The following is a 14,286-nucleotide window of genomic DNA, read 5'->3' as shown; positions in this document are numbered from 1 at the left end:
CAGGATCTTTTCTAATGAGTCAGTTCTTCCCATCAAGTGGCCAAAGTATTGGAGTTTCAGCATCAGTCCTTCCAATGAATATTCAGGGTTGTTTTCCTTTAGGATTGATTGGTTTGATCTCCTTGCAATCTTCTCCAACACCATAGTTCAAAAGCATCAATTCTTCAGTGCTAAGCTTTCTTTATGGTCCAACTCTCACATCTATACATGACTACTGGAAAAACCATAGCTTTGACTAGACAGACATTTGTTGACAAAGTAATGTCTCTGCTTTTGAATATGCTGTCTAGGTTTGTCATAGCTTTTCTTCCAAGGAGCAAGCGTCTGTTAATTTCATGGCTGCAGTCACAGTCTGCAGTGATTTTGGTGCCCAAGAAAAGAAAATCTGTCTCTGCTTTTTAATATGCTATCTAAGTTTGTCATAGCTTTTTTTTGCAATAAAAGATGCAAATCTTCTTTTAATTTCATGGCTGCAGTCACCATATGCAATAATTCTTGCCTGGAGAATCCCCATGGACAGAGGAGTCTGGCAGGCTGCGATCCATATGGTCAGAGTCGGACACAGCTGAAGCAACTTAGCATGAATGCGTGCAACATAGTAATTCAATGTTTTTATATGTTGAGAAATGGTCAGCACAGATCTAGTTAACAGGCATCACCACACATGGTTATAATTTTGTTTTCCTGTGGTGAAAACTTTTAAGATCTACTTATACACTACTGCATTATTAACCAGAGTCACCCTGCTGTGCGTTACAGTGCTCTGATTCATTTATTGCATAACTGGAAATTTGTATTTTTGGAATACCTTCACTATTTTGCCCAAATCCCACCCTTTGCCTCTGGCAACCACAAATCTATTCTCTATATCAATGAGTGTGTTTGCTTTCGGATTCCATATATAAGTGAAGCAAATCATACAGTATTTGTCTTTCTTCGATGTATTTCACTTGGTATAATGTCCTTAAAGGGCTTCCTTCATAGCTCAGTCAGTAAAGAATCCCTCTGCAATGCAGGAGGCCCAGGTTCCATTCCTGGTTCAGGAAGATCCCCTAGAAAAGGAAATGACAACCCACTCCATTATTCTCATCTGAGAAATCCCATGGACAGAGGAGCCTGGCCGGCTACAGTCCATGGGGTTGCAAGAGGCAGACACAACTGAGCAACTAAACCACCACTACTAATGTCCTCAAAGTCCATCCACATTGTTTCAAATGGCAAGATTTCTTTCCTTTTTTTATGGCAAAACAATGTTACATTGTGTATATGAATACTACACTTTATTCATTCATCCGTCCATAGGCACATACATCTTGGCTATTGTAACATTGCAGAGAACATGAAATTGTTCTTTTTGACAAACTTCTGTCTTTTTGAGTTAGTGCTTTCATTTCCTACAGATAAATGCCCAGAAGTGGAATTGTGGGACTATGTGATAGTTCTATTTTTAATTTTTTGAGGAAATTCCGTACTGTTTTCCATTTTGGCTGTATCAACTTATGTTCCTACCAACAGTGTACAAGGGTTCCTTTTGCTCCACATCCTTGCCAACGCTTGTCATTTCTTCTCTTTTTAATAATAACTAGTATGCATGTGAGGTTGTAACTCATTGTGGGTTTGACTTATATTTTACCTGATGATTAGTGATGTTTAGCACGTTTTGTTATACCTGTTGACCATCGGTTTATTTTCCTTGCAAATATGTCTGTTCAGATCCTCTGCCCGTTTATTAACTGGATTATCTTTTTATTGATTAGTTCAGATTTTAATTTGAATTAGTTAAAATTAAAACCTGGTCTGTTCGGATTTTCTGGTTTTTTGTATTAGTAAGTGGTACGTTTCTAGGAATTTATCCATTTCTTTTAGGTTGTCCAATTTGTTGTGTGTTTGTTTCTCATAGTCTTTTATGGTTCTTTGTATTTTGTGTATTAAGTACAATGTGTCTGTTTCATTTCTGATTTTATTTATTTGTTTTCTGTTGGTGAGTCTAGTTAAGGGCTTTTCAGTTTTGTCTGTCCTTTCACAAAACCAGCTCTTAGTTTCTTTGATTTTTCCTATTGTCTTTTTAGTCTCTCAATCATTTATTTAAACTCTGATATTTGTTATTTGGGAAGATCCCCTGGAAAACGGCATGGCAGTCCACTCTAATACTCTTGCCTGGAGAATCCCATGAATAGAGGAGCCTGGTGGGCTACAGTCCATATAGGGTCTCAAAGAGTCAGACATGGCTGAAATGACTTACCACTACATTTGTTATTACCTTCCTTCTACTAACTTTAAGCTTCATTTGTTCTTCTTTTCTAGTTCTTTAAGGTGTGAAGTTAGGTCGTTTTTTTAAGATCTGATTTCTTGATGTACCTCTTAGAATTACTTTTGTCTTGTTATATTTGATTTGCTGTTGTTGTATCTGTTGTATTTTTGTTGTGCTGTACTTTCATTTTATTTATCTCAAAGCATTTTGTTGATTTCTTCTTTGATCCCCCATTGGTTGGTCAGTAGCATGTTGTTTAATCTCACATAGCTGTGAATTTCCCAGTTTTCTTCTTGTAATTAATTTCTAGTTTCATACTAGAAAAGATGTGTTTGGAAAAGGTGGGTACTATGATTTCAATCTTCTTGAATTCATTAAAATATTTTTTGTGACTTAACATGATCTATTCTGGAGAATACTCCATGTGAAAAATGTTTATTCTTTTGGTTTCGGATGGAATGTTCTGTATGTGTCTAAATCCATTTTATTTAATGTGTCTCTCAAGACCAATGAGCTTCCTTGGTAGCTCAGCTGGTAAAGGATCCTCCTGCATGCAGGAGAACCCAGTTCGATGCCTGGGTTGGGAAGATCTGCTGGAGAAGGGATAGGCTACCCACTCCAGTATTCTTGCCTGGAGAATTCCATGGACATGGGAGACTAGCAGGCTACAGTCCATGGGGTTGCAGAGTCAGACATGACTGAGCGACTTTCACAAGATCAATGTTTTCTTATTGCTTTTCTGTCTGGAAGATCTATTTATTGAAGAAAGTGGGGTGTTAAAGTCTCCTATTGGGTGCTCTTCTATACACTGGCCTTGGGATTGGTGAGTCGATGAAAGCCCTTTAAGAACTGTTTCAGACAGTAAAGAACCTGCCTGAAATGCAGGAGACCTGGTTTCAATCTCTGGGTTAGGAAGATCCCTTGGAGAAGGGACTGGAAACCCACTTCAGTATTCTTGCCTGGAGAATCCCATGGACAGAGAAGCCTGGCAGGCTATAGTTGATAGGGTCACAGAGTCAGACATGACTGAGTGACTAAAACTTTCACTTTACTTTCACTTTCTGAGTTTGCTATAACCTTGTGGGCCTCATGGATGCAAACCCTGCTGGCTTTCAAAACTGTGTGTTTGGGGAACTTCTCTCTGATCTGCAGGTCTTAAAAGTTGGAATGCCAGATGATGCAGGGTGCAAACTCTTGCCTCCTCAGGGAAAATCTTCAGAATGTGAGTTCTCTCCAAATTGTGGGTCACTGCACTGGCTGGGTTTTATGGCAAGACTGTGTCTCAGCCTCTCCTATCCATTCTCATTTGCCAGATATGTAGGAATTCCTCAGCTAGTTTCCCGCCCCCCCCCCCCCCCCACCAAGAAAACTGTTCTGTATGTAGCTGTAAATTTGCTGTGTCCCTAGGAAGAAGTGAGTTTAGAATCCTCCTCTATCACCATCTTAACTGGGACTCTGTGTTTGGTCTCTTTGCATCAGCAAAGCCCAGCACAGAGTAGGCACTTAATCAATGCTTGTTGAATGAATGAATATATAATGATGTTTTTAATTAAAATGTGAAATAACTATTGATCGCTCTTGTGAAATAGCAAGTTCATGTTTTTTCTGTCAGTAATTTCTTGATGTAGAGTAAGAAGTTTAATTTGGAACTTAATTTTGTTTTTCACCTAAGCCCAGGATATACGGACAAAGTTTGGGAGCTCTTGAGAGAAATATTGCCCGAGTTTAAGCTGTCAGATGAGTCCAGCTCTGAAAGCAAAATAACTGACATAGAGGCCAAATTAAAAGAACAAGGAAAAGAAGTGAAGGATGGGAAAGAAGTGAAGGATGGGAAAGAAGTGAAAGATGGCAAGGAATTCAAACCTGAAAATTCAATAACGACACTAAAACTGCCTGAGAAAAGTGAAAGGGCTTTAAAGGGTAAGACAATTTATATCACAATGTTATTCAGTATGGACATTGTATATAAATGCTTTATAATCATTGCTGGATTTAACGACTATTTATAAGCATTGTCATTTATTAAGTGTTGTGAAAACAGTCATTCAAGTTTCTCTATTTCCTGGATATTAGAACTTGCAGTGGCATGTTAATTATTTCACTATATTTTGCTCTCCTTATAATCAAAGGTAATTATATATTTTAATGATATTAAATTAATATGGTATTAATATAGAAAAAAAGACATTAAGTTTCCAGTTTCCCTTCATTAAACACATCTTTCTTATATGTCATAGGTAGAGTGGAATGGGCCAAAATACCAAACCTGAAAAGTGGTCCTATTTCAGAAATGTGAAATGGATGCAGATTAGACTATGATTTGCAGGTTGTTTATTATAAGGTGAAAGTTAAAATCTAGAAATTATATTTTTCAGGTTATTTTGCAAAGTGTAGAAGTGTATTTCTTAAGGTGAGAAATATACTTAATAAGTGGTCATTTTTATACTTTCTAAAATATTTCATATATGATACATATGAACAATAATGCTTGCAAGTAGAGTTGAATATACTAGAAAATGCTAATTTTTTTGTATAGCTGTGGTAACATCTATAACAGTCTTTCAGATATTTATGCTTTATAAGATATTGATGTTTTGTTCTTATTTAGATCTTGCACATCAGCATTTCCAATCATATACTGCCCTGAAATAACTACTGTAAATGTCCCTCAAAGATAAGCAAAAAAATTAAGTATGTGTGATTTCTGCCCCATCATGGATCCCTCTTAAAATAATCTAATGTTCTTTAGCTTATAAAAGGAAGCAACAATGAAAAAATAGCCAGGTTAAATTTGTTTTACCCAGTGTATCCTAAATTAATTTGAACCTGGAATCTCTTTCTCGTGTATCACAAATTAACATCTGTCTGCCTTCCATCTATCTGGGTTTTCCAGGCAGCTCAGTGGTAAAGAATCCACCTGTAATGCAGAGGATGCAGGTTCGGTCCCTGGGTTGGGAAGATCACCTGAAGAAGGAAATGGCAACCCATTCCAGTATTCTTGCCTAGGAAACCCCATTGACAGAGGAGCCTGGCGGGCTACAGTTCATGGGGTTGCAAAGAGTTTGATATAAGTTAGTGACTTAACAACAGCAGCATCCATCCATCCAATTAACCATTCATTCAATGTACCTGGGCTTCCCTGATAGCTCAGTCGGTAAAGATCTGCCTGCAATGCCGGAGACGGGTTCAAACCCTGGGTCGAAAAGATCCCCTGGAGAAGGCAATGGCAACCCACTCTAGTATTGCCTGGAGAATTTCATGGACAGAGGAGCCTGGCAGGCTATAGTCCATGTAGTCACAAAGATCAATGTACTACTTGCTGAGAATACCTGTAAGTGTTCCAGGAATTAGTGGTAACTTGAGCAAAATCAGATGTGGATCTCACCTCTTAGAGCTTAAGTAACATGAGAAGGACTAATATTAATTTTAAAAATCATAAGTACATACTAAGACATGAGTCTTGAAGGGAAATACAGGAAACTATAAGTCGTTCATATGGGAGACCTAGTCTGGGGCACCAGGGAAGAATTCCTTAAGGAATTTTGAGCTGTGTTCACAAAAATTAGAAGGATATCTGTGGGAAGATGATGGACTGTGGAGGGAAGAGAATTCTAGGTAGAAGAGAGAGCATATATAAATATTATGAGGCAGCAGCAGAAATGGCAGTGACTTGGAAGGCCTGGTAGATGTTCTCAACTGGAAGAGAGGATGTGAGAAATAAAGTGGCTTAAGAAGAACCTGAAGAAGTAGGTAGGAGAGTGATCATGTCAAAACTTCTAGGTCATGCTAAGAAATTTGATCTTTACCAAAGAGCCGTTGACAGCTAATGAAGAGTTTAGAGTTGAATCATGATCTATTTCACATTTTGAAAAGGATATTCTGGTTCTCTGAGAAAAAAATAACTTGGAATGCAGGTAGAGGTAGAAGGTCAGTGGCATAAGAAGTCACAGAAAAAACAATTTGATGACTGTTGTATCAGCTCATGTTAGAGATGACAGTAGCTTGAGCAGGTTAATAGGATTGTCATAGTGGAGAAGCAGACACAGTATATTATTGAGAGATATTTATAAAGTAAAAAATAGCAGGATGTGGCAAAGACAATTTGTAGAATTCTTACTTGTAGAACTGGATGGATGGTAGCATGTTTAAGGCAGCTGGGTAATGCAAAAAAGAGGAATGGCTTTATGAGGAGAGATCACAAAATGATTTAGAACATATTGAGTTTGAGGTGCCTTTAAGAAATCAAGTGTATTTTTCATGTCAGGAGTTCCAGCCTGTTGATATACCCTTGAGGATCATTGACAAATGCATGCTAAATTAAATGATGAATTATATTCCCAATGAGATGTTGTAGACTGAAAAGATTAGGAACCTTAAGACTAAGCCTGAAAGAAGCTAAATATCTGAGAGCTGGTACAAAATAATGAGCTGGCAAAGGAGGTTAAAGAATAACCAGGAAAATAGGAAGATCAGCAGAGCAGGTCACTGTTGAAAAATCGAAGGAAAAGAATGTTTCAAGAATTGGAGAGATTGTATGTTCCAAACAGTGTTGAAAGTTGCAATTTGATGGGAATTCAAATTTCTCTGTTAGATTTTATGATACAGAGGTCACTGGGCATTGGTAAATGATGGAAGTGGAAAACACATGGAGAGATTAAGATAAAAGTGGGAAGTAAAATAATGTATAAGCAAACCTGTTATAAATTTGTCTGTGAAGAATAGGAGAGTGAAAAAGTGGAAGCTGTCAAGGAAAACGGGGGGTTCATGAAAAATATTTAAACTTTTATGTAACGAAGAAGGGTCGAGTATTTTTAAGTGGCAATTTGGAAGAGGTAGTTGAGATGACAGCCATAGCACAGGTTTCCAGAGAGCCAAAGTGAAGGGACTGGTCCAACCTGGGGAGGAACGTCTCCTCCATCCTAACAGACTGGCACAGAGAATGAGCTAGCGGATAGATGCAGATATCAGTGGGTGGGTGGGTTTGATAGAGAGAAGTTGAGGGTTTCTGAAAAAAGACTTCTATTCTCTCTCTTTATAAGCAGACCACTTATGAGCTGAGAGTGAAGTAGAGGCGGAGATGAAGGTTCTCATGATTATTTAAAATAGGGCAGAAGCTTGCACAACTAGGGGAAGATTATCTGCAGTAGGATGTAGGACTCAGCTGCTAATTTTACTCAGAGGCGTTGGCCAGATAGGTGAAATGAAGCGACAGAGGAACAATGAATTTATTTTGTATTGGCAAAAACACATTTTGGTAAACATTTTTGCATACTTTCCAAATTTCTATGTGAAATAGTGTGTTTTTCCTATTTACAGATTTTATTATATATTATTTTAAGTTATGGGTTTTGAATAGGCGTTTAGTGAAAGTGAAAGTATTAGTCTCTCAGTTCTCTGACTCTTTGCAACCCCGTGGACTGTAGCTCACCAGGCTCCTCTGTCCATGGGATTTTCCAGGCAATAATGCTGGAATGGGTTGCCATTCCCTTCTCCAGGGGATCTTCCTGACTCAGGGATTAAACCCAGGTATCTCGTATTGCAGGCAGATTCTTTACTCTCAGAGCCACAAGAGAAGTCTATTTTAAAAATCGTACATGAAGTCCTATATTATTACCTGTAACAAGTTTTAAGTCAAAACCACAAAATGAAATTCTGATCATCTATTTTTATACTTGTTTCCAAATTAAATATTTCATCCTATACTTATAGTTATCTTTGCCTTTGTATCTGACATAGATGTTAAATCTACTATAAAGCTAAGATCCGAGATAGTTTTATTTTAGAGGCTAAGAAACAGCACACGGTGTTAATGTTATAGTTTTTTTATATATGCAATTTTTAAAAAAAACAACCTGAGCAATACTGATTACAAATTTAGCAACTGATAAAAGAATGAGTGGCAGAAATCTGAAATTTCTGTTTTAGAATTGGAAGGGATTTATTAGGAAATTAAAAATCCCAGGGAATTTTTTAAGATGAAGGAAAACATGTTTCACAGAAATGTAAATATGGATAGAAATTCAAGTGGTAGATGGTTCTGGGACTGGGTTTACTATGAACATCTTCTTGACAATAAGATGTTGGTGTGGATGTTGGTTGGTGGCCAGTCTCCACTAGAAGATATTCTAGAGGCAGAAAGCTGAGTCTCTTGAAATGCAGGCCCCAAATAAAGAAAGTCTAAGAGGGCTCCACATTTAGGACTCAACTTTAAATACATTTTTTCCTGATTTTTTTTCTTTTTAAAATGAGACTAGCCTGACACCATGATTTTATACAAATAAATTATATTCACCTGATTATCTACATTTAGCATAAAATTATTTGTAGTCATTAATGCCATGTCTTTCACAATATATGTCAATTTTTAAAGCTTTTGTTTTGTTTTGTTTTGATGTTACTAATTCGAGGTGAGTAGCATTTAGGGAAGTTTGTGGCTTTTTTTTTTACACTTAAGTAATACTACTGTTTTAGCTTTCTTTTTCAACACTAATTGAATAAGCAATATAGATTGAGATTTTGTAGTTAAAGGATGCATTGTATTTTTTGAACATGTTAGACAAAGCCGATGCAAAAGACCTTGGAAAGAAGAGGAGTAAAGATGGAGAGAAGGAAAGAGAAAGGGAAAAATTCAAATGGTCAATACACGGTTCAAGACCCTCATCAGATGTACAATATTCTCTACAGTCTCTGTCAGATTGTAAGCTCTCAGTCTCCTAGAATAATAATTATTGTACATGTTTCCTAAAATGCTGGAGAACATTGGAGCACAGAAATGTATTTCCTATTCAGATATATCTAAATAAGCTTTTCAGAGTTGCCCATAATTGTTAAGCTCTCAGATGGTTGTGCATAATGAAGCAAGATCCTACACGTGAGACAGAAGCCAAGATGATCAAAGTACTTATGGTACAACAGTCACAGAAGTGTTTACGTGACTGAAGATATATACTAATATATATTATTATAGTATATATAACATATTTTACATTATAAAATATATAAGTATATTTACATAAATATTTGATTAGATATTGACATATATTAGTATATGTCCTCCTCTATATAGATTCTATATATATATATATATGTATATATAAAATATTTTTAAAAATACTTTATAGTCCTAACATTGAATCATCTATCTTGGTGCTTCCAGAATGTATAATTCTCAGTTCACTTCTCTTTACATGAAAATATGTCCATTTACTCCCAGTATTCTGCTTTATCTTTTTTTTTCATTTTGTCTTCTTTCTGAATACATTGCTGTGTTCTTTTGTGAGAACAGCTTCATAGCTATGGCTTTGCATTATTGCAGAAAGATATTTGGTGGTTTGATAAAGAAAATACAAACACTAATTCTTTTTTTGTATTTTTAATTTCCTATTAAACATTTTTTATATTGATACCTTAAGCAATCTTTTTTGATAGTCAATAAAACATCCCCAAATTTACTGATAATTATTTATATTTGTGAGATTGCAAAACCTTTTTTTGAGTTTCTTTGTGAAAATGATGGTAACAATGCCTTTTTTCTACCAAACTCATAGTTAAGGTCAACCTCAAGAAACAGAATATAGTTCAAAGTTTGGACTGTGGACTAAAATTGCCTGGGTTCAGATCTCTGCTACATGAAAAATATGTATTGGAGAAGGAACAAATTTCCCTCTAGTCTCTGCAGGTTCTTCTAGCTGGTCTAAGAATCAAATTGATATGAGGCATATTCACAGAGGAAAAAAAAATAATCATTATGTATTACTATGTATAGGACCTTATAAGAAAACTAAGACCCAAAGACAGGTTAGGTAATTGAGGCTTATCTACCATGTGAGAGAAGGAGAAAGGGGGTAGGGGTTGTGACTTCAAATGGGAGGAAAACAATTCACTGGAGATGGGAAAACAGATGTTTGCAAAACAAATGTTTGCTCTGCCAGGCAGAGGCAGCGGAATACAGAGAGGACTCGGGTCTCCAGGCCACGCCTGGCCCACATTCTTATAGCCTCTCTGGTGACAGTGCTCTGCCTGAACCAGGCCTTTTATTTAAGTTCTTTTAGACAGTTATGAGGGGTGGTAAAAAGAAAGAATTCCTGGGTTCTCTGTTCTTAAAAAGCATCAGGCTAAAATAATCCTCCTGCCAAGGAGGTACATTTTGGGGTGACAAATTCTGCTCCCCTACATATACAAAGCTTCTTTTTAAATGTGAAAACGTATTTTTATAAGTTTGGCATATTTCACATCCTAATCCACTCTGGAGTGAGCCAGGGCTCACATCTAATTTACATAATGTGGCTTTACAGATATTATTCTTCAATAAATATTATCTAGTGCAGTTATATATGACTGCTTGAACTTTAAAGGAATAAAACAAAACTTTTCAATTAAAAATAAAAACAAGAGGAAAATAAATTCTGTTGTTTTGACCAAAATCTTTAAAGGACAAAAACACCATGAATCAAATGTAGTAATTTCAGGGATATTAGGGAATAAATGTTGATTCTCAGAAGCAAATCTACAAGCATTATACATTTCAAACTAAATTACCTTCTTAGTTTCCCTTTCTCATGAGAGGATTAATTTGTGCTTTCTTTCTCCTTGAAATGACATAGAAATTCCCAGACTTCTTTAAATTCAAATTAAAGATTCTATGAAAGTTAAGTTACATAGGCTGATAGCTAGAGTGAGTTTATGTAATAACTTTTTTACATTGAAGTAAAATGATTTCTTAATGAATTATATGGTACTATTATGAAAGTAAAACTAATGAGACATTCTATACAATAGATGTACATTTGAGAGTTAACATTTTTTAAATGCATGTAAAGTCGTTTACTTATTTTTCATCAGCAAAGATAAGTTCATTAAGAAATTTGAATGGTCTACCATGACCCACATTTTGGCTAGAATTTCCATGACACAATATGTGTTTGGATTTACAGGTTCTTCAGCAATGCAGTCCCCTCAGATGGTAGTATATGCAACCTTTACACCTCTGTATTTGTTTGAAAAGAAGATATTTTTATTAGAGAAGATGGTAAGCACTCAAGGCCAAGAAACTTGGTATAATTTATGGTGTTTGTGTCTGTCTGTGGTCATTTGTTGTAGTAAAGTGTTATTTTTTTCATCTCCAAGTCATGTCTGACTCTTTGCGACCCCATGGAATGCAGCAAGCCAGTCCTCCACTGTCTCCTAGAGTTTGCTCAATTCATGTCCACTGAGTCTGAGATGCCATCCAACCATCTCATCCTCTGCTACCCCCTTCTCCTTTTGCCTTCAGTGTTTCCCAGCATCAGGGCCTTTGCAGTGAGTTGGCTTACTGTTAAAAAATTGAATGGAAATTTGGTTAAAATGTAAATACACCAATTGTATGATTACTGCACTTATTTGTCTTCTTGATGATTTGACCAAAGAGCGTAAATATTATCATTTCTTCTTCCTTTTCTTTCCTTCCTCTTGCCTCCACCTTATCCTTCTCTTTTTTAGATAGGAAACATTCCTTACTGCTAAAGTCTGCAATGTAACAAGGGTAATATTGTCAAGACAATCAGACATAATGTGCTATTATGAATGTAGAGAAAAGTGCAGTTCCTCTGTTTTTAATTAAAAGCTATTCAAGTTTAGCCATGGTTAAATCCAAGTGTGCTTCTCAGCCCCCTCCCCCCAACTTAAGTCTCTTTTTAGGATGGCTGCATCAGCCCTGATTTTATTTTTTTCTTAATCTTACTACCTGACATTGGCTATTGCCTTAGCTATTCCAGAGAAATGAAACCCTCTAATACTGTGGACTACAAAAGACCATGAGCCATGCTTTCTGGAGTGTTCCATGGGAAGTACTTAAATATTTTTTAAAGTTGAAAAGCAAAAAGATAAGATTCACATCTTCATTATACAAAAAAGAAGGCACAGAAAAATTCACTTGAAGTTTTGTCTGTCCTACTGAAAAACTGGTAAACAAAAAAATTTTTAATTTAAAAAGCCCCCCCCAAAAGTACATGTTTATTCATTAGTTCATCAGATGTTAATTAATTATTCTTTGTTAAACAACTAGCTGGAATCTGAGGAAGACACCATGTTGAGTGTGGTTAATAAGGACTCTCCTCACTAAGTTTAGAGTTGATGAGAAAAGCAAACAAGCAAACAGTAAAAAAGTTAGAATATTGGCATAATAGAAGTTGCTTGGAATATGGTAGATGTAGCATTTAAATAATTGAATGTGCATTGAATGAGTAACCAAATAAATGAGTTAATGAAGGAGTGAAAAAAATGTATATGAAACACATAGCAGAGACACATCTTTCTGTCTAGTGGGTGACTAGGGAAATCACTGCAGATGGTGACTGCAGCCATGAAATTATAAAACGTTTGCTCCTTGGAAGAAAAGCTATGACAAACCTAGGCAGCACATTAAAGAGCAGAGACATTACTTTGTTGACAAAGGTTCATCTAGTCAAAGCTATCATTTTTCCAGTAGTCATGTACAGATGTGAGAGTTGGATCATAAAGAAAGCTGAGCACCAAATAATTGATGCTTTTGAACTGTGGTGTTGGCGAAGACTGCAAGGAGATCAAACCAGTCAGCCCTAAAGGAGATCAGTCCTGGATGTTCATTGGACTGATGCTGAAGCTGAAACTCCAATACTTTGTCCACCTGATGCGAAGAACTGACTCATTGGAAAAGACCCTAATGCTGGGAAAGATTGAAGGCAGGAGGAGAAGGGGACAACAGAGAATGAGATGGTTGGATGTCATCACAGACTCTGTGGACATGGGTTTGAGCAAGTGCCCGAAGCTGGTGATGGACAGGGAAGCCTGGTGTGCTGCAGTCCATGGGGTTGCAGACTCGGACATGACTGAGCAGCCGAACTGAACTGAGGGAAGTCTTCCCAAAGGAAAAAAAAGAAAACTGTTTAAGCAGTGGCTTTAAGTTAGCCTGGAAAGCAGGAAAACGCATATGCGTGAAGCAGAAGGAAGATTATGTTGGAAAGTTTGGAGGGGAAGGATAACCCACTGGGTTCGAGGGACTACTAGAGTTTGAACAGACTGCAAAAGAAGTTTTAGAGGCAGTGCCAGGTGGGGGAGGGAGCCTGGACATGCAGGGTGTTATAAATCCTCCCCGTGGGGGTTGGAGTATCTTACAGGGCCCAGTGGTTCAGGAATTGGCCCAGTGTCTGTAACAGTAATGAAATGAGCTTCCAAGCTGTAATGAGCTGCCTCCAACATTACAGTCTCCTGCTGATTCTTTTACATTAGCTATTAGGATAAGCAGGGTCTCTTGGTAGAAATCCAAATATAAAGATGATATCATGTTTTGAAGATAAATCTACAGAAGAAAATTTTTTCTAATGGAATTTTATTAAATGGAGTACATAGCAAAAAATTCTCACCCCAAAGACAACAAGACCAACATGCAGAATAAAATCAACACTTTACCTTTATGTGAGGAACTGGCAGAGAATGCCAGAAAACAAAGCAAAACTTGGAAAGAGACAGTGTCACAAATTACCCTACCTATCCCCCCATCTCGTTACTTCTGGGTCTTCTAAATTTTAGTTTTGTTTATTTATTATTTTTGTTTTATTTAAATGGGTTAACTGGGAGTTCTAAAAAAGCCTCATCTACCTTCTCAAACCCTTACTTTAGGATATCTGAGGTGGAATGAGTAAGGGAATGAAAGGGTGTTATGGACAAGGAAACTTCTGGTTTGTCTTACGTTTGGGCTTCCCTGTGACTCAGTGGTAAAGAATCTGCCTGCAGGTGCAGGAGATGCGGGTTCAATCCCTGGGTCAGGAAGATTCCCCTGGAAAAGGAAATGGCAACCCATTCCGGTACTCTTGCCTGGGAAATCCCACGGACAGAGGAACCTGGCAGGTTACAGTACATGGGGTTGCAAAAAGCCAGATACAACTTAGTGATTAAACAGCAACAAAAATATGAATTATTCAAAAATATTTCCCAAAGAGGCCTATTAAGTATTTCACTAGAATGTTTCACTATTTTAAATTACTCTCTGTCCCTAATTCTGATATAAGGAAATTTGGGAC

General features: G+C 36.8%; 1 protein-coding gene across 5 annotated transcripts in view; it reads left to right on the top strand.

Annotated features, from left to right (window-relative positions):
• ADGB (androglobin) overlaps positions 1–14,286 on the top strand; it is a 172,820-nt gene that overhangs the window by 54,963 nt on the left and 103,571 nt on the right. For 4 of the 5 annotated variants that reach the window (XM_070461648.1, XM_070461646.1, XM_070461651.1 and 1 more), the window contains 3 exons: positions 3,924–4,171; positions 8,808–8,948; positions 11,185–11,279. In XM_070461648.1, coding sequence (XP_070317749.1) covers positions 3,924–4,171; positions 8,808–8,948; positions 11,185–11,279 — 484 coding nt within the window. The remainder of the gene's footprint in view (positions 1–3,923; positions 4,172–8,807; positions 8,949–11,184; positions 11,280–14,286) is intronic. The other variant, XM_070461650.1, reaches the window with a different exon arrangement.

Source organism: Odocoileus virginianus, chromosome 34, assembly GCF_023699985.2.
Source record: "Odocoileus virginianus isolate 20LAN1187 ecotype Illinois chromosome 34, Ovbor_1.2, whole genome shotgun sequence".
In the NCBI taxonomy this organism is placed as follows: domain Eukaryota; kingdom Metazoa; phylum Chordata; class Mammalia; order Artiodactyla; family Cervidae; genus Odocoileus; species Odocoileus virginianus.
The sequence above is the reverse complement of the archived record's forward strand: the minus strand, read 5'-3'. Positions and strand labels throughout refer to the sequence as shown.